This window comes from Glarea lozoyensis (genome assembly GCF_000409485.1).
Source record: "Glarea lozoyensis ATCC 20868 chromosome Unknown GLAREA16, whole genome shotgun sequence".
In the NCBI taxonomy this organism is placed as follows: Eukaryota; Fungi; Ascomycota; class Leotiomycetes; order Helotiales; family Helotiaceae; genus Glarea; species Glarea lozoyensis.
In genome coordinates, this window is record NW_007360990.1 from 780226 (window position 1) to 798678 (window position 18453).

At 46.2% G+C, this 18453-nt stretch overlaps 10 protein-coding genes across 10 annotated transcripts; 6 read left to right on the top strand and 4 right to left on the bottom strand.

Moving 5' to 3' along the window:
• Positions 1 to 877: 877 nt before the first annotated feature.
• Positions 878 to 3904, bottom strand: GLAREA_07530 (Protein kinase-like (PK-like); the record flags this gene model as incomplete). The annotated part of the gene is made up of 3 exons (XM_008082218.1): positions 878 to 3059; positions 3107 to 3555; positions 3602 to 3904. 3 exons carry the CDS (start codon positions 3902 to 3904, stop codon positions 878 to 880), a joined length of 2934 nt encoding a protein of 977 aa, XP_008080409.1.
• A 1008-nt stretch (positions 3905 to 4912) lies between these two features.
• Positions 4913 to 5585, top strand: GLAREA_07531 (uncharacterized protein; the record flags this gene model as incomplete). The annotated part of the gene is made up of 2 exons (XM_008082219.1): positions 4913 to 4978; positions 5025 to 5585. The coding sequence occupies 2 exons, from the start codon at positions 4913 to 4915 to the stop codon at positions 5583 to 5585; spliced, it is 627 nt and encodes a 208-aa protein (XP_008080410.1).
• Positions 5586 to 6114: 529 nt separating this feature from the next.
• GLAREA_07532 (uncharacterized protein) lies at positions 6115 to 6898 on the top strand (the record flags this gene model as incomplete). The annotated part of the gene is made up of 3 exons (XM_008082220.1): positions 6115 to 6217; positions 6262 to 6505; positions 6553 to 6898. 3 exons carry the CDS (start codon positions 6115 to 6117, stop codon positions 6896 to 6898), a joined length of 693 nt encoding a protein of 230 aa, XP_008080411.1.
• A 636-nt stretch (positions 6899 to 7534) lies between these two features.
• GLAREA_07533 (FYSH) lies at positions 7535 to 8104 on the top strand (the record flags this gene model as incomplete). The annotated part of the gene is made up of 3 exons (XM_008082221.1): positions 7535 to 7698; positions 7839 to 7962; positions 8048 to 8104. 3 exons carry the CDS (start codon positions 7535 to 7537, stop codon positions 8102 to 8104), a joined length of 345 nt encoding a protein of 114 aa, XP_008080412.1.
• Positions 8105 to 9701: 1597 nt separating this feature from the next.
• Positions 9702 to 10804, top strand: GLAREA_07534 (NAD(P)-binding Rossmann-fold containing protein; the record flags this gene model as incomplete). Its single annotated transcript, XM_008082222.1, has 4 exons — positions 9702 to 9881; positions 9935 to 10072; positions 10123 to 10174; positions 10221 to 10804. 4 exons carry the CDS (start codon positions 9702 to 9704, stop codon positions 10802 to 10804), a joined length of 954 nt encoding a protein of 317 aa, XP_008080413.1.
• Positions 10805 to 11628: 824 nt separating this feature from the next.
• Positions 11629 to 13040, top strand: GLAREA_07535 (SH3-domain-containing protein; the record flags this gene model as incomplete). Its single annotated transcript, XM_008082223.1, has 3 exons — positions 11629 to 11689; positions 11749 to 12255; positions 12301 to 13040. 3 exons carry the CDS (start codon positions 11629 to 11631, stop codon positions 13038 to 13040), a joined length of 1308 nt encoding a protein of 435 aa, XP_008080414.1.
• Positions 13041 to 13641: 601 nt separating this feature from the next.
• GLAREA_07536 (uncharacterized protein) lies at positions 13642 to 14278 on the bottom strand (the record flags this gene model as incomplete). The annotated part of the gene is made up of 2 exons (XM_008082224.1): positions 13642 to 14055; positions 14108 to 14278. 2 exons carry the CDS (start codon positions 14276 to 14278, stop codon positions 13642 to 13644), a joined length of 585 nt encoding a protein of 194 aa, XP_008080415.1.
• Positions 14279 to 15063: 785 nt separating this feature from the next.
• Positions 15064 to 15345, bottom strand: GLAREA_07537 (uncharacterized protein; the record flags this gene model as incomplete). Its single annotated transcript, XM_008082225.1, has 1 exon — positions 15064 to 15345. One exon carries the CDS (start codon positions 15343 to 15345, stop codon positions 15064 to 15066), a length of 282 nt encoding a protein of 93 aa, XP_008080416.1.
• A 433-nt stretch (positions 15346 to 15778) lies between these two features.
• On the top strand, positions 15779 to 17021 carry GLAREA_07538 (uncharacterized protein; the record flags this gene model as incomplete). Its single annotated transcript, XM_008082226.1, has 2 exons — positions 15779 to 16122; positions 16181 to 17021. The coding sequence occupies 2 exons, from the start codon at positions 15779 to 15781 to the stop codon at positions 17019 to 17021; spliced, it is 1185 nt and encodes a 394-aa protein (XP_008080417.1).
• A 465-nt stretch (positions 17022 to 17486) lies between these two features.
• Positions 17487 to 18393, bottom strand: GLAREA_07539 (Cyclophilin-like protein; the record flags this gene model as incomplete). The annotated part of the gene is made up of 5 exons (XM_008082227.1): positions 17487 to 17673; positions 17725 to 17831; positions 17882 to 18051; positions 18151 to 18332; positions 18380 to 18393. The coding sequence occupies 5 exons, from the start codon at positions 18391 to 18393 to the stop codon at positions 17487 to 17489; spliced, it is 660 nt and encodes a 219-aa protein (XP_008080418.1).
• Between the last annotated feature and the right edge of the window lie 60 nt (positions 18394 to 18453).

An 18453-nucleotide genomic window follows, 5' to 3' on the forward strand; every position in this document is an offset into this window, starting at 1 on the left:
GTTGTTGCGCTTGTGTAATTTGTATTGTCGCGCATTAGGATAGGTGTTTTTTGGGTTATACAATCAGAGGGATTAATATATTATTGTTCATCATTACATTTCCTCTATACTTTTTATGTACGCCTGAACCTGATTGCTGGATGATCCATCTCTTTAGCAGTGTTGCGCATCCTGTAATCAAGGTATATGCCAAGAGCTATTCTTATTTGGTACTAAGTAAGGCAGCCAATACAAGATGTGCAACACTGTCTATCTGGTCAAATGACTATACATGAAGCAGCTGGCAAGGATACAACAACATCACAATATGAGCGGCTCGGTAGAGATAATTGTTCAAAGCCAGATCTCAGATCAAGTCAGAATAAACATATCACATACCTAGGCACGTCACATAAAAGTTCTCTGACAAGTAATCAGGTAGGTTGTAGAAATTATGTAATTGTCGCTCTCTACTATGCTCTGCTCCCCTCTCCTCCCCAAACAACCAGCCGATAGGACTATCATTTCTAGCAATAACCGGTGAGCCACGAAGGCAAAAGCAAAAAGACGACTGGTAACCTGCCCAGGTACCGGAAGCTATCTGTGAAAATGTAAAAAGCAAAAGTCATGCAATCATTCAGCCATAACCATTAGAAGAAAGAATCCCCGACGTTTCGATATGCTATTCGAACCCAGCGCCAAAACGCATAACGCTATGCAACAGAAAAAATAGCAAAATAATGTCAACCAACCCAAACACCTATAGGAATGCACTTAAGCCATGTGCAGCGAGTCGGCTATCATGCTTTGTCTGCTATTGAGGAAAGTGATGCAAAAATCTTGTTTGTACTCCTGGAAAATGAACCAAAATCCTGGCTTTCACAGATTTTGAAGAGCTTCATGATTTTGAAGGCTCCATATCCGGTCGAATTTCTCCTGGTTTCCTAGGGTCGAACCATGCCACCCTTCTGTCGTCGCCATTTCTAGCACCAACTGTGACCCATACATGTTTGTATTCTGGCTTGGTGTTGACGATCTCACGACAACCTGTCCATCTCAGCCGGTGCTCAGCTTCCATATTACTATTTCCCAGCCCGCCATTTGAGACCCATTCTTTGATGGCACTACGGATGAATTCAATCTTCCTTCGGAAGTCGTTCGCCTGAGGGATACCCTGGATCATCGGGTCGATTTCAGGACGCTTCCTGGTCGTGGATTTGGTTGGCTTGGTCATAAAATTCAGAAGAGTCTGAAGGGGAAAGGAGAGATTTTGTCGGTCATCGAGAGCCGAAGGAGAAAGAGTTCCTTTCGAAGCAATGTCCCTCGCGGCGTCAATAGGTAGATGGTAAAAATCGCACCATGTCCCGTCAGCCGAGATGACAATTTTAGTATGATCCGGAAAGTTGAATTGGAAGTGGCCATCACCAAATCCCCAACATCCAACGTCACCCCATCGTTGATAAAATGTGATAACATTTCCAGAAGGCTTGTGTTCTGGCTTCTTTTCGAGGTCTCGCTTAGCGGCGTTGTCGTTGGGGTAGTTTTGATCTCTTCCATAAGATACCATGTAATTTGCAAACTTCTTCCAAAGAATCAACTTTTCCCTCTTCCTATGATCCCACTCGTCCGCCCCTGGTTCCAGCTTCCCAGCCTCTGCAGCTCTTCCAGAAGTTCCAGGCTTGCCTGGCGCAAGCTTGAAGTTAATCGGCAGAACCTTACCACATACAATGCCAGCTTCACCGCGAGATTCGAAGAACTCAATATGCGAGCCACGTATTGGTACGATCTCGTGTCTATCAGGGTATGAGGTATTTTCCCGATTCTGCAAGTGATGTTCTGCATCACGAACAATTACAGAACATGGAGGTAAAGATCCTTTAGTTGTGTCGGAGGAATCTACTTGTGTAGTACTGAATATGCAGCCAATACTTCCATTACTCAAAATGTAACCGAGGCCGTGCTTATTAGTGTAATCGACCCATTTGACCACCAGTGTCAAAGCCGGATGTAGTGTCTTTGTTTCGATAGCAGTAGTCCTGCTGTTCAATGCTCTCTCTAATTCATGCTGAAGGTTTTGAAGTGAACGAAGTACATCGTCAGGTTTAGTGTTCTGGAGCCTCTCTACCTTTTCACGGGTTGAAAACAGAGAATGTGACTTGTCTTGAATCTTAGGCATTTCTTCAACCACTGGTCCACTTCGCGCAGTTCTCGCAGGAAGCTGCTTCACGATGTCTGCAGCGAGACGATCTTGAACGTCAGCGACATCCTCTGTATATTTCGGGTCTCCTTTCCTAGGGCGGGCAACTCTAGCAGAAATGTTGACTATTGGGCGCGAAGAAGATGTCGGAAGTTTACTGACAGTGTCAGATGATGTCTGTCGCGACTTTACTCCACGGGAGGGTTGCTGAGACAATCCAGGTCTTGCTCGCTGCTGAGCTGCGAAGCTTTGCGCCACAGGCCTGGAAGATGGCAGCGGGGGCTCTACTCTTTGGGGCGGCTCCTCCAGAATCTTGTCTACCGCTTGATCTGCCTGTTCAGCTGTTGTTTTGATATTCTCATTTCCGTTAAATTGATCTGCCTTTTCTCGCAACCACTCGTTGAAGGGTCGGTATACAATGCCCTCAGGTAGTGGAATTGCTGGAGTAAGACCTGCTTTTTCCTCTGCAGCAACTTCACGGTATGTGCTTTGTTGACGCTTTTGGGAAGAGCCCCATGGTCCGACTCCGCACATAGCACATAATCTCTTGAGGTTTCGTATATTGAGTGCTGATTTTCCTCCTCGAGCTTCAACTGACAGAAAGCGGTTCGATGTTGGTGTGGCTTCCCGGAACTCAGGAAGGATTTCCTCGGAAAGCGGCATGTATCCGCATGTGAAGAATGGATGTTGAACAATTGTATCTGGGTCCGGTCGGTCCTCAGCAGGTTGTAGCATGAGTGAAACGAGATCTTTAGTCTCTGCGGAAATGAAGTTTTCGGTTTTGTCCAACTCTGGCCAGTCGTACTCTCTTTCTCGTGCTCGTCGGTAAATCTCATCAGCAGTCGTTGACTGGAATGGTGGTTTTCCAGTAAGCATGGCAAAGCTGAATTGGTTAGTAAAGGAGAGATACGAAGTTCATAGAACACTAACATAATAATACCCAAGCTCCAGATATCAACAGCATGATCATGTCCTTGCTTGTCCTTGGAAAGAATTTCGGGTGCGATATAGTTTGGCGTTCCACATAATGTTGTCCGTCTTACATTGGTCCAGTCCTTACCAGACATGAGCAAAGCTGCTAGTCCAAAATCTCCAATTTTGACGTTCATATCCTTATCCAGAAAGATGTTGCCCATTTTAAGATCTCGATGAATGATGCCCTTATCATGCATGTACTTTATTGCTCCAGTCATCTGGACTGTCCAAAACCTGACTTCCGGCTCCGTGATAAACTTCCGCTTTTTAACCATATCCATCAGCGACCCGTTAGGACAGAGTTCAAGCACCAGAAACGTGCACTGATTGTATGAGAATGCTCGGTGGAATCTAACCACGTTCGGGTGGTTCATTTTAGAATGGATCTGGAGCTCTGTTTGAAACTTCCGACTGTCAGTATGACTCTGGATTTAGAGATTCCGCCCTCACCTTCTGCTCCATCTTCTTTTGTGGCATCTGGCTTTTAACTATTTTTAAAGCATAAAGCTGCTTAGTGCCAGCCAGTCTTGCCTCGTAACAGATTGCAAAACCTCCTCTTCCCAGAAGCTTCCCCGTTCTATAAATCGCTCCATCTATGCGGTCTGACGATGCTGGTTCCAGAACTGCTTGAGGAGGTGGAGGAGGATGATCTTTTTCCTTCGACATTGGCTTGATTGTCGCTGTTGCCTTCGGTTTTGTGACTGGCTGTTTTCGGAGATGCAAATTCGCATCTCGTGGTGACAATGCCTCCATATCTATTCCGTCCGTCAAGGAAACCGGTCGCCAAACCAGTTATTGTTATGAATTTCCAAAAGAACTCTTCTGTACAACTTGTGTAGCTGTAATTAAATCTTCTAGAAAGCGTTGAGAACGAGGTTTCGTGTGAATGAGGGGTTGGGCAGCAGCTAATCCCTTGGTGTAAAGACAACAATAGAACTGTAATGCATTGTGGTTAGCGAAATTTCCCAATTATGTTGCTCACAGGTATCCTCCACTATTCTTCATAACTTAAAAAAATGTTATGACAAGAACACATGGCCTATCAGGCGTCTCCAGTACACCTTTATCAATGAGAACCCCAATGAAGAATGTCATATTGAACGATAAATCTGCCCAACCCGAGCCGTCGTTCATGGGGCCATTCAATCCCACGAGGCCCCAGTCTCAGCATTTCTCATCATTTCCTCCAATTCATATCCTCTCGATTCGAACAGTATCTGCAACTTGACATCGTTTGTGCTAGGGTTCAATTGACTGGAAAGGCGCAGACATGGTTGTACATTCAATGTCGCAACTGACGATATAGAAAGAATAGCAGCTTACAATTGTATATCGAGAGATATGAGTCCGTTTTGTTGTTGATTCGATGCTACACGGAGCACTTCGAGAATGATCGTATCCTCAGCATCGAGGGTGAAGTGGCGGAAGTTGGAGTTCGTTGACTTGAAATCAATTTGACGGGTGCGGGCTGGTGTAAACATTCGTACAAGGGGAGTGCGACTTTCTTCCGAATGCCTAGTTGGCGGGACAACCACCTGCACCCACAATCCCCGATTAGTCAAGCTGTATGCGGTAGATACATTGGAAGACTCATTCGAATATTCAGCTGCCTAAGAATCGCATTCAAGATAAAGCTTTAATGGTGGAGCGCTTTTGTCATGGCTAGTCGTCGCAGGTCGACTCTATTAATGTTCTCCCAACTCCGTTGACTTTAAAGGGCGGTTCAAGACCTAGAATTTGGTGTCTACAGCACCTAATAAGATGGTTCCCTTACCTCTCTTTAAATTTGCGGCCCTCTTCGTCAGACATGTGTCGAAATATGGCGCTGTAAGTTGATCCATTCATTTCTGAACATTGTCTAATACCTTTGTAGAATTGGATTAAGAATCAAGCCCATGACCACCCGAAGTTCCGAACGATCGCAGCGCGTTATGGTCAAACAATGCATCAAATAAACATGCGCATGGCAGTCACTTTATTGCGGGATGCAGCGGCCGAAAAGAGAGCCAGAGAGAAAGCGGAGGCTCCGACTGTGAAAACCGAAGAGCAGACGAAAATCGACGAGGCGCATAAGGCTCAAAAGAAGGCAAACCCGTCCACCAGCATATGGAGAAGAAGATTTAGGCCGTTACCGGAGGGGAAAGCTGTTGATCTCTTTGCAGATGTTATAGGAGATATGTTTATCCTCTTCGTTGCTGGCGGATTGATACTGTATGAATATGTCCGGACAAGGGGGAAACCAGACGCGAATGCAGAGAAAATAGCTGCCCTGAATGAAAAGCTTGCAGAATTGGATAGACGAGAGCAGGAATTGGAGGACTCGGAAAAGAAACAGATTACTCGTGTAGAAACACTGGAACAAGCCATTGAAGAGATGAAAAGGCAGACAGCGGAAAGCGGAAAGAAGAAAAGATCAATATCTTTCTCTTCATAACCATAGGGATGGCATATTCGACCGCGGGGAAGTGCAAGTTGTATGTTGGTATGCTACGGCATTGTTGTATGCCTGGAAGCAGCCCAATCATGGCCAGAATTCTATGGCGGCGGATATCCTTGGGTGGAACAAAGAGATGTTGGATCGCAGATACCCATAAACTCCCCCCTCTGTACTACTACTCTCATCTGATTGAGAAATTTCTGGAACTCTACTCCATGAACATGTACATTCAAAATAGACAGGATCAAGTGGCGCTACATATGTCACCAGTTGAAAAATATTAATCTATTGACTTGACCCACTGACGTGACAACGTGGTTTGGCAATGGTTTCTGTCTTCACATGGGAATACTTCCAGTCTAGTAATAAGTCGGCGAGTAGCCCACTAGATAATCGACGCGACCGCTAAGGTAACTCATCTACCTAGGCATCTTCAAATCGTATCTTCTCAGCCGCATGTCAATAATAAAACATTCCTCGATCTAGTACCAGGTCCTAATCCTTTGAATACCATTGCAAGATAGCAATGGCTTCTCCGTCAGCGACATTCTGTACAACGCTGCGCAAGAGAAAAGAGTGGAACACACTTCCAGCTACTCTTCTTGGTGATCCAAAACGCCAATGGCAAGGTTAGTCTTGTACATCAATACCGACATAACTAATATTCAACCAGAGAAAACTTTGGAGACACACGACCTAGCTCTCGCACTTTCAAGGTATTCCCAAGAAGACAATCAGGAGTTCTTTCGCCTGCTACTTCTCTCGTCGTCTGATCTCCTGGACCCCACGACGTCGACCACTCGAATCGAGCGACTTTTCCATCAGTCGGGAGGTCGCAATGTTGGGATCATTTTCCTCTTACATGACAAAGCACCTGGGAAGACTGGCACAATCGGATATATGAACCTACAAGCAAAGTGTGTAAACCTTTCCGTCTGCTTGAATCCTAGCTAACGACTTACAGTATTCTTGGTGTTTTCGACATGCCAATTCTTCCACTCTACTCGATTGCATCTTTCCAGCAAACACTGGACAAATTCCGTCGAGCGGTTTCAAGTAGTACAAAGCCAAAATCAGTATCTAGCGGAAACCCTGCGGTTGTTCTACTTCCATATTGTACACTTCGCCCTCCCATCCCAGAACATACTCGGAACATTCTAGGTGAAGAATATCACTGCATTGCAGAACTCGCCCAAGCAGCTACTACCCCAGATGGTCAAGTTGCTTTGCGAAGATTGCTTCCTGATCCATCAAATTCTGTGGTTGACGAGGTTATTGATTTTTGGGCCCAGGAGTACTGCACTGAGTAACAGATCCTGCGAATGCCGTTGCCTGAAGGTAGTGGGGGAAGATAACTTTGCTGTCAGAATAACCTGATACCTCTATTGCCTTGTTTGCAGAATACTTAATTTACATCGATTAAAGATTGATTGATTGCTCATGATCATCCATTCCAGGCTTGTCAACTTGTCCGAAAGCGTACGGGTTCAATATGTGGTTCTAAAACAAATTGTAAACGGAGCAGCTCACTAATGACGTACTGGGCCCAACTGGCGTGTCCGCTTGTCCTGGGTCTACCTAGGAACGCACGATTAACAGCGCTATCAGAATAGGCAGTTTGAATTCCCATCCTGAAAGTAACAGATATGGTACTTGAAGCATAGCAAACGGATTAATTGTGGGTTCGAGGCATTTGCATAAGGGTAGTCGCGTGAGCTGGCTCCCTGTCAAATGACGTAGCGCTCCCGTTCCCGATCAGACCAAGCCCCAGGAACAACAGACAGATCATCCGAGCTACAAAACTACAACATCTCCCTTTCTACAATCTTTCGTCTTTCAACAAACACATAAACCATCAAAAGACTCATTAGACTCTACACTTGAGATATCAGCTCAACTTTCACACGAATTTTACACCAAAACACCTCCAACCCAAATCAGCAATCATGGCTCGCGGTGAAGCATCCCAAACTAAGATCCACTACAAGGGGAAGGACGACGACTTCATCATCTTCATTGACGATGCAAAGGCTGCGAAGGAATGGAAGACTGACAAGTCTATCCCACTTGCACAAGTTGTGAGCGCGTTCAAGATATTCGTTACCCATAAGTATGTTTACCCCTCACCTGAACCGTACCCCGCCTTTTCTGCGGAAGCACCTATCGTGAGCCTGTCTTTGGACTTGATCACAATTCCATGATATGAATTAGATTTAGCATGAACACATACTGACTGAGTTCAACCAACAGGCAGGGAGCACAAGGAACATTAGATGGTGCCTCGCACTCTACTCTCGACAACGAATTCGGTACCCACGTGGATGAGGAAGTGATCAAGCAGATCATTGAGAAGGGAACCATCCAGGAAGGCGAGGTCCGTACAAACATATTTTTCTTGTTCTAAATCTTCCACCATCCCTCTACCACTCGTTATTACAATTTACTGACCTGCCACTTAGTTTACTGAACGTCAAGGACCAAAGAACGACAGTATGGGTAGCCGTGCTGGTCACTAAACACTCGGCTATAAACCTATTCAATCTTCTATCTTACCCATTTTCCGGCGTAGAGAAGCTGCATTATACCAAACGGATAACGATGATTTTATGGCTCGGGCTGGGAAACGTTACGGACATGAATGTTGATCATCGATGATGGATCTTGATATACTAGCTAGCCATGCTTAGATATTGAAGTTCCTCTAAATAGCAGACAATTACAGAATTGGTACCGCGCTCATATCTCCATGTGCATGAAAAGAAGGTCGTCTTTTTCGTTTGATTAATGGGTTTTATATTCCAAGGGTCTTATGGTCCCTGCATGTAGTATCGTGTGAGTAGATTCGACCAACCATAACATTTTGACCACTTTCTCCTGGGTTAGCTTTTCCACTTTCAAAAGCAAACCTCTTCTGCCCTTTCTATGAGCCCCGGATATTCACTACTCTTGAATGGCACACTACCAGGTTTCTGGCTAGTATGCCTAGCTGACCTCAACGTTTGCGACCTCGATATCGGGATTCAGATACCTACCACGTGTTAATTTCCATAAACCTATATGTACTTGCCATATCCCATCAAGTGCGGGAAACGCCACGCCAGATTGGACTATTCGTTATTGGTGGGAGCTTGTTAAATGCTACAATTCGGTTGGGTCTACAGGTGTTCCGAATCACACTTGATGGGTATGAAATGATCAGAGGAATACCGAATCTCGTCTTTGGAAATAGAATAGAGATGAATTGAAATTTTACAAGATCAAGGTTAGAGAACATGACAATTACGTAAGTGAGACCGCAGTTACTATTCGGAACAAGAAGATATAGTTTGCATCGAAAAGAACAGAATCTTGTCTTCAATAGCTACGAAAAAAGACTAGGAAGAAGATAACTATCATAGCCGCTAGCTGTAAAGCCGAAACCTTGTTACAACACAAAATCCGATCGTGTGTCAGGAATGCGTCAAGAAGCCAAGATTATTGCTGATTGATAATCTAGTTGCTTCGGGGCTTTATCACATAACAACACCACGTGCACACAAGCCGCCGGCCTCTAAAAAGTCCATCGCGCGTACCAACTTTCATTGCGAGTACGTTACGCAGCGTGAAGCAGTCTGGCAAATCTATCGCAAACCTTTTCGAACTTGAAAAGTTGCTTACAAAAGGTTACACCTTCGCATTCCGGCATCGTACAATGTACCGGACTCACACTGCACTTTTCTTTCAACGCCATGACTAGGCATGACAACACATTCGTGTTGCGGCTCCGGAGATTTTGCTGCTAATGCGACGAGCCTTTGTCATCTTTTAGCAATTGGTGTAAGTGAGGCTGGTGTATCAGAACCGGCTAAACTTCCTGTGCAAATGAGGAGGGCCGTACCACATAATTGGTGATTGGACTTACCATATACGGTATCTCGTACTTGAACCTGTGAACTCGAGATATATAGCTTGGGTATTGGAGTATAAGTATACTTGATTCCCAGCTTCATTTTCTTTACTCACAGTCAATCAACATCAAAACATTCGAACAACAAAGAATAACTACTTTTTTCAAGTACACAAACTACCCCGCAAATAATTTCAATCTCCATTGAAACCAATCCATCAACTAAAATGGCAACCAAAAAGATCATCACCGTATTCGGCGCTACAGGAGCCCAAGGAGGTTCTGTAGTCAAATCCATTCTTGGAGATGCCAAGATGAAGGAGGCTTGGACTGTTCGAGGTGTTACTCGTGATACTTCGAAGCCATCAGCAAAAGCTCTAGAAAGTCTCGGTGCTGAGACAGTTGCTGTAAGTCGCTATCTCGGAAAATATCAAATGGAGGTGTTTAATATCATAGACAGGCGGATTTAAATGACGCGGCTTCAGTCAAGGCTGCTATCAAGGGTTCTTATGCAGTGTTTGGCGTTACGAATTACTGGGAGAAGCAAAGCAAGGAGGCAGAATTTCAGCAGGGAAAGGCGATGGCTGATGGTGCTAAGGTATTATTCTCGAAGGCCTTTGTGAAATCAGGCAACTCACACGTTTCTAGGAAGCTGGTGTTCAACACTTTGTCTGGAGTAGTTTACCTAATGTTACCAAGCGTAAGTCCTTGACTTCCACATCCTAAATTCTAACTCACATATGTAGTATCCAACGGTGCACTTACCGGAGTAGAACATTTCGACTCCAAAGCGCAAGTCGAAGAGTATCTTCGTGAATCCGGCATACCATCAAGTTTTTTCATGCCCGGCTTCTACATGTCCAATCTTCCAGGTGGAATGTTCCGACAACAACCAACCGGAGAGTACGCATTCTCTCTTCCTATCCCAGGATCCTCTCCAATTCCTCTCTTTGACTCCGAAGACGACACCGGCAAATTCGTAAAGGGCATTCTCCTCAATCGCGAGAAGGTATTGGGGAAACGTATCTTGGCGGCTAGCCGATACTACACCTGTGACGAGATTGTCGAATTGTTTAAACAGACGTTCCCTGAATCCGGAAAGAACGCCAAGTATAATGAGCTCCCTCATACAGTTTTCAAAGGTGCCATGATAAGCTTTGGTCGAAGTGAATTCGCGGCTGAGGAGTTACTTCAAAATATGAGATTGTTGAATGAGTTTGGTTATTATGGTGGTGAGCCGCTTGAGGAAAGCAAGGAGATTTTGGAAGAGCCGGCTACTACTTGGGAGGAATATATGAAGAAGGCCAAGGCTTTTGCTGAGTTGAAGTAGAGCTGTGAAGCTCTTTCTTGGCTGGCATGAAAGAATAGTCGAATTAGCCACTGCTCTAAAAGAAATAAATATCAATTATAAATAAACTTCTCATGACATTGAGTTCTTCCGAAGCTCGCCATGAAAAGCTCACAAGAATTGAATACACTCCGGGATTTAAACCTCCAACTTTTGGCTTTGATACCTAGGCACCTACAGGTAGAGAATAATAGGATTCAGGTAGGCGGCATATGAACGCCATCTCAAGCAGGTATGCGTCCTCCATCATCAGGGTCTTGCCGACCAGTCGTGTCTGAGCTATTGCTTTCAGTGAAGGAGCATCTGAATTGAATCAGACCGAGCCAGTAGGATTACCGTAAATGAAAGATGAATCCTCGGTTTGGAGAGGTTCGTGTTATGTTGTTGTTGATGTTAAGAGTTGGACGTTGGCCCTACCAGGATGGACCTGTTCGTGGAGCCGAGGTTCACGGAGCAAACCCATTGTCTTCACCAACCTCCCAGGTCTGGTGCACTCTTCAAGCACAGCTTGTACTCTATCAACAGCATCACACTGAAAAGACTGACGCGTGTTCACCCTGAATTCTACAATCCTCAATTGTAAGATACTCTGCAAACTCTCTAGGATCACCAAAGTGGGCTTCAACCTCACCTCGCAAAGAAAATCGGCGATGCATTCGGCTCCCGCCGCTTGCACGAGATAATCGCCTCCAGTCGCTTTGCGAACGTCACAACACCAAAGCCTTGCCATCCTCGTCAACATCAGCGGTAACCTGTGTTAAGAGCCGCCCAGCAAAGGTAAGGCAGTGATAATTAAGGGTCTTGCGATGGCCAGCGTATCGCCTCCAAAACCGTGGGAAAGAGGTGGAATGGCAGGCGCAAATTCAGGTTCGTTATGACTGACAACTGATAAAGAGTGTTGAGACTAAACGCTAACGCGATAACAGCGCTCTCTACTTCAACAGCAACAACTACTGGATCGTCATTACCCACAGCATCAGCTTCTGGGACGACTTCCTCAGCAGCCCCAGCAATTCCCGAACGGCCTTCCACTCTCACCTCGGCAGTAAATCGCAACGCAAGCGCGTATTCGCCGTACGGAAATACTGGAGCAATGGGATCCCCATACGGTGGAATGGGTTCATACTCCTCGCCATATAACCGCATGGGCGGTATGGGTGGTATGGGTGGTATGGGTTACGGAGGCTATGGCTCAGGCATGATGGGAGGTATGGGAGGTATCGGGGGGATGGGAGGGATGTATGGCGGTGGTATGGGGGGGATGTATGGTGGTATGGGAGGCATGGATCCAAATAATCCACAGAGTCTCACACAAGGCTTTACGCAAAGTACACAGGCTACTTTCCAGATAATTGAGAGTATTGTGGGTGCATTTGGAGGGTTTGCACAGATGTTGGAGAGTACATATATGGCTACCCATTCCAGCTTCTTTGGTAAGTTTTATTCTTCAGGTTTTGAACACTGCTAACACATTATAGCCATGGTATCAGTAGCAGAGCAATTTGGAAACCTAAGAAACACTCTTGGCTCAATACTAGGCATCTTCACAGTCCTCCGCTGGCTACGAACCCTCTTCGCAAAAATAACAGGCCGACCACCACCAGCCGATGCCACGGCCCTAACACCCAGCGCCTTCGCCTCCTTCGAAGGCCGTAAATTCCTCCCCGATGGCTCCCCAGCTCAACAGCCCCGCCCCAGCAAAAAACCCTTCCTCTTCTTCATCGCCGCCGCTTTCGGCCTCCCCTACCTAATGGGCAAACTGATCAAAGCCCTCGCCGCCTCTCAAGAAGAAGAAGCCCGTCGTCTTGGCCAACTTGGTCCCGACGGCCTCCCCATCGCCCAACTCGACCCTTCAAAGCTCGATTTCTGCCGCGTCCTCTACGATTTTACGCCCGAATCCGGCGCCGCGGTGCAAGGCGTAGATTTAGAAGTCAAGAAGGGCGATCTGGTAGCTGTGCTCTCGAAATCAGATCCCATGGGTAATCCAAGCGAATGGTGGAGATGTCGGGCGCGTGATGGACGGATGGGCTATTTACCAGGTGTATATCTTGAAGTCGCGGGCAGACCCGGGCGGCCTGTTGCTGCTATCAAGAGCGCGAGTCAGAGTGGAGGGAGTCGAACTAGTAGTATGACTAGTAGTGTGAAGGCGCCTGTCGTTGAGGGCAAGGCGTCGGATATTGGGGTTGAGAGTTTCCAGAAGAGTCAGTTTTATTCGTGATTATTTTGTTTTTAGCTTGGGTTCATGGGATTTGGGGGTCTGGCGTGTGGGATGGGAAAATCCTGGTTGTTTTTTCTTTTGGATTAAGCGGCTTTGGTGCTGGAATTGTGTAGATATTGTACGCGCCTGTAATGATAGAGCGCTAATATATACGTATATGTCTATGGTGGTATGAAGTGGTTATTCACACGCGGCTCAGACATATCAGTTTGTTTTGAGTGCCATTGAATCTCTATTAAGTTAGACGCAACAGGTGGTGAGGAACGTTTTGAGACAATATGCAGACTGAAGGTACTTACTTATATATCACAGCAGCACTAGACGAAGAGACGAGACGGATATCTGTAAAACATCGCAATCTATATTTTTATTTTTGTATTATCCCACATTATCAGACAGCATCCAGCGTCGATTAGATACGAACTCGTGAACAGCAAATCATTACCCAGTAATCGATACCCCAAAACGAGTGTGTCCTTTTTGTTTTTGTATATGGTGTGAAGTTGTGTGCGCCTTTTTGAAAGGCATTGAGATCCTCCGGTGACCAGCTTGTGCTTTTACTACTCTCCCCAAGATCATGATTCCCGGCCAACATCATCATCTATCCCTCAATATCCTTTGCCTTGTTCGCCGCAGCGTTGTTCTGTCTGATTTGATTCCCGATCAAGGCAGCAACGATAGCACTGAAAGAGAAAAGCACACACAATGCGATGCTGAATCCCCAGACGGCCTTCACCTCGAGGCAGGTGGTCTTGTTGGCACCGGCCCAGATCCAGTAGTTGTTCTTCTTGAAGTTGGCGCTTATGCTTGAAATGAAGCTACCAGTTGCCCCGGTGGCATCAGAACTAGAGAGAGCCATGCAGTCGAGATAAGAAAGTGGCTTGCCGACTTTGACGGAAAGTACGCTTAGGGCGATCAGGAGAGCTGCATCGCCTCCGGCCGGAATAAAGTACATGATTTTGTCGTCGTGGTGAAGCAGATAGGTGATCAAGACATACAGCATAGCTATACATGCCTAGGTGATGGTTAGTTTAAGGAACAATGGTCATGTAGAGAAGAATTCTTACCACTACGAGTGTACCCACAAGTTCTCCTACAGGATGTTGCTCTGCAAGAACCATTTCATTGACAAAGTTGGCTGTCATTCCGATGACACAGATAAGGCAGATGGCTTGCATTGCTCGAGAGACGGTGAAGACAAGATCGAGCATAGTTCTTTCTCTCTGTGGTGCTGACATATTGGCCGTTGGATATGAGATAACGAGGGTTTGCGAGGGCTGTATGAGATGGATAGAGGTGATTGAAGTCTTGAAGAAAGATGTCGATGAAAGTTGAAGATTGACGTTTGGCGGGTTGTAATTTGACGAACTGAAATGAAGGCGGAAAGTGACTTGGCTGTACTAGCAGCAAAAGAGTGATCAATGTCTGATGAGACGGTTTGAAGACGATAGAATGAAATGAAAGAAAAGGAGACCGGAAAGAAAGGCTTTTGTAGTTGAAATGAGAACTGATGAAATAAGATGAAGAATAAAGAATAGGACAGAGGAATCAAACAATGCTTAAGTATTTACTCATCGCCATTGTAAGGCCTACTTTGATGACCCAAGCTCCATAACTTCAAAGTAACGTAAGACCACACTTGTGAGTCTATAAATTGTTGATACAAAGAATTGTAGTGGCAGCCGCTGGGTTAGCCAATGAGATGAGAAGCTTTGCACTGGCTTGTTCCGACGCAACAACCCTGCCAGGCGCTTCATGAGAAACCAAGCGAGGTCTTTAAGTTTAAATCATCGAGAGCCTGTTAAATCGTATCTGCTCGCGTTTAAAGATGTCGCAGTATGAGACTGGCCAGGTACACAACCAAGATAGTGGGTCGAAAGCCGCGATACTATTCTTGTAACCTTGACCAGGGCCCTCTGCCACCAATACCTGAAGGTACAAAGACTGTGGAACTCGCGGAGCGTCCCGTGAGGCTCAAGACAGGCGCGCCGGAAGGCCGCAGAGCTAGGATACAAGCTTGGAGTCAGGCACAGAGCTCGAGGTTTGGATGAGGAAAGCTTTGGTATTGTACGCGAAGAGTAGCTACTCCACCGCCAGCGCGATTGTTGATTCGAAGTATTGCCATAGTCAAATGAAAGGTCTCTTCCGGGCCTAGATTTCTGGGATTTTCTCGAGGCCTGGAGCCATTGGGCCTCTGCGGTTTGGTTCTTGACGTATGAAAGACCGAGTCACGGCTGCTCGCTGTCATCTTGTCATGACAACGGTCGCTGGCGACACCAGGCGGTTGCAGAGCTCGGTAAACCATTTTTGAATCGCAATGTAAATATCATGAATGGTGTCGACGTGGACTGTCTGAAATCCGTGTAAGATGAACACAGGGAAGTACAACAGCGGTAACAATGAGATGCGAATTGATGTGATGACTGGCCGAATGACCTAGATGAAGGAGTTAGTGATGGAGATGAATCAATTGAGCGTTCAGAGACGAGACTCATGCTGAGAGCCCATAAATTTAGTGACTGGTAGCCTTGCTTCGCTAGCCCATGCCCCTCAGCGCCGAACCAAAATTTATGATTTTCGAACCAGTCACCCACACCAAAATTTCACCACGTCACATTCTGCTCGACTTCCTGATCTGCCGTGCACCTCAGCACATTCGCAGATTCAGATGTCAATACGTTATCCTCTCTGGTGACACGACCTTTGCGACAGCCCTGCGCGCCGAGTTGTAAACCATCATGGCGTCCAGCAGCACGGCCATGGATCTGGATGAACCCTCGAAAGAGGCCTCCAAGACTCCAGGGCTAGGCGGGAAGAACGAGGTCGATCCGGTTCTTGAGGTACTGAATGATGCGAAGAGACGAGTCTACCAGCAATGTTGGGACGAAGTCACCCATGGCGAAGGGAACCGCCAGACAGTCTTTTACCAGACAGATATTTTGGATCTCGGCATTATCCCAGATAACAACATCGAGACGCTTCTTATGGTGACCCAGGCGCTTTTGGATGAGAAATTGTTCAAGGCGGTACATTCGAGTGAAGGTTTAGGGTTCCGGGTTCGTAGTGAAGACGAAGCCAAAGTGTGAGTGTTCACGAGAGACGACTCGGATTGGATGGTTGAACTAATCCTTTGTCTGTAGTTTTCGAGGTCTCAGTGCAGACCAAGAACTTGTCTACGGCTTGATTGACGAATCAGAAGCTGAAGGAATATGGCACAAAACTATCAAAGCAAGATTGAATCTCCACGAGACGGCCTTGACGCTATGTCTCAAACAATTGCAACAGAAGGGACTGGTTGGTGAAATGAAATCCGTACAGAACCCTTCGAGGAAAATGTGGATTAAAGCCCATTTACGGCCCAGTGAGCGAGCTACAGGCGGTTCCTGGTATACGGACGGAGAATTGGACGAGGTATTCATCCAGCAAATCTGCGACTTGTTATATGCGCACATCAAGCAAAAGAGCTTCTACTTCTCTTCTTCAGCCTACAAGAAATCAAGTAAAGGCGGAAAGAAACCCTCTCTCAAAGAAGCCTCAGCAGCCCGAGACAAAGTGCTCGCCTCCAAAGGCCTCGACAAACCCGAAATCGACGACGAGAGATCCTCCCGCTCCCGAAAATACGATGCGTACTTCCCCATGCCCGCAGACTATAACGGCTACCCGAACGTAGACGAGCTCACGGGGTTCATTCACAACATCGGAATCACATCTCAACTCCTCGTCTCAAGCGAGATCCAGCAACTACTAGATATAATGTGCTTCGACGGCAAGATCGAGCGTGTGGTAATGGGTTCCTATGAGGGGAAAGAAGCATCCATTGGGTACAAAGCCACCAGACGGACGTTGAGAGATGAGCACGAGCTTGGGAGTGTCCTTACGGAAGCTCCTTGTGGTCGATGCCCTGTGTTTGACATTTGTGACGAGGGCGGCCCTGTGAATCCAAAGGAGTGTACTTATTTGGATGAGTGGCTGCAATTTTGAAGGAGTGGTATATTTTGTCTTTATTTGCATAGCGGTGGGCGGCTCTGGCGTTCTGGGATGATACCAAAGGCTTTTGTTGGATTGCTACAACACATACATATTCAATGGAGCAGTATTTAGGTTCAAGATGAAATACAACTGAAAGTTAAGAATTCAGCAATTGGCCATGTGAACCAAAATAGCTCCGTTTAAGTCCTAATTCAAATACTTAGAAGCTTGCGGCATCATTCAACGGTATCAGCATAGTCGAGCTCTACAAGCTATCGCAAGAGTTGAGAAATCACTTAAGCACATAATCAACTGCAGGACATTGGCAATGGGTGGCAATCAGTGTCATTTTACTATCGTAGCTGAACTTTTCGTCCCCAACCGCTATTGTCACAAAGACGCCGAATCCACCTAATGCCCTGCGCTAAGCATAGCTTTAGATTTCATTGACAATCTTCTCCCAGCGTCAACAACCGCTTACAACTGACCAGACTTGACGATGGTTGGCTTCTTGTTGTATTGGACCTTTCCACTTCCAGAGCCAGTGGCCTCGAGAGCCTTGACGATGTTCAAGGAGCTCTCATCAGCAACCTCGCCGAAGACGACGTGCTTGCCATCGAGCCAGCTGGTGACAACAGTTGTGATGAAGAATTGGGAACCGTTGCTGGAGGATTGTTAGTTAAACATTTGGAAAAAGCAAATAAAGTAAGCTTACGTATTTGGTCCAGCGTTGGCCATAGAGAGAAGTCCTGGCTTGGTGTGGGTCCTCTTGAAGTTCTCATCGGCGAACTTTTCACCGTAAATGGATTTACCACCGGTACCCTGTATCAATGTGAGCATTGCCCGTGTGTCTTGATGGAGTATAAACGCACGTTTCCACGGGTGAAATCACCACCCTGAAGCATGAATTGAGGGATGATGCGGTGGAAAGAAGAGTTGGCATAACCGAAACCCTTCTCACCAGTGCAGAGAGCACGGAAGTTCTCAGCAGTCTTTGGGACGACGTCATCGTAGAGGTTGAATGTGATGCGGCCGGATTGCTCTATAAATATTGTTGTTAGTTTGGTGTTTTGAAGCTCTTGAGAAAGTTGGAACGAGGAGGTAGAACGGGAGCAACATCATTCATCTGAAGCTCAACAACCTCGCAGAGGTAATGATTTGATGAATGATTGATGGCAAAGATGAAGTGGTGATTGAAGCTGATGACTCTCGATTGCCAATGGTAGGAGGGGTAAGAGCTGAGGGGAGAACTTGCCTTGGACCTTGGAGGTTGGTCTTCCTTGAGCATCCATAACTGGACCCTCCCAGGTAACATCGAAGAAACTGCATCGGTTAGCCCAAATCTCACGGGAAAAGATGGTGATACGAACGTTTGAATGGTCATATTTGCTGATGATGCGTGAAATGATCTTGTATTGTGTTGTGTGAAGGATTTTGCGATGAA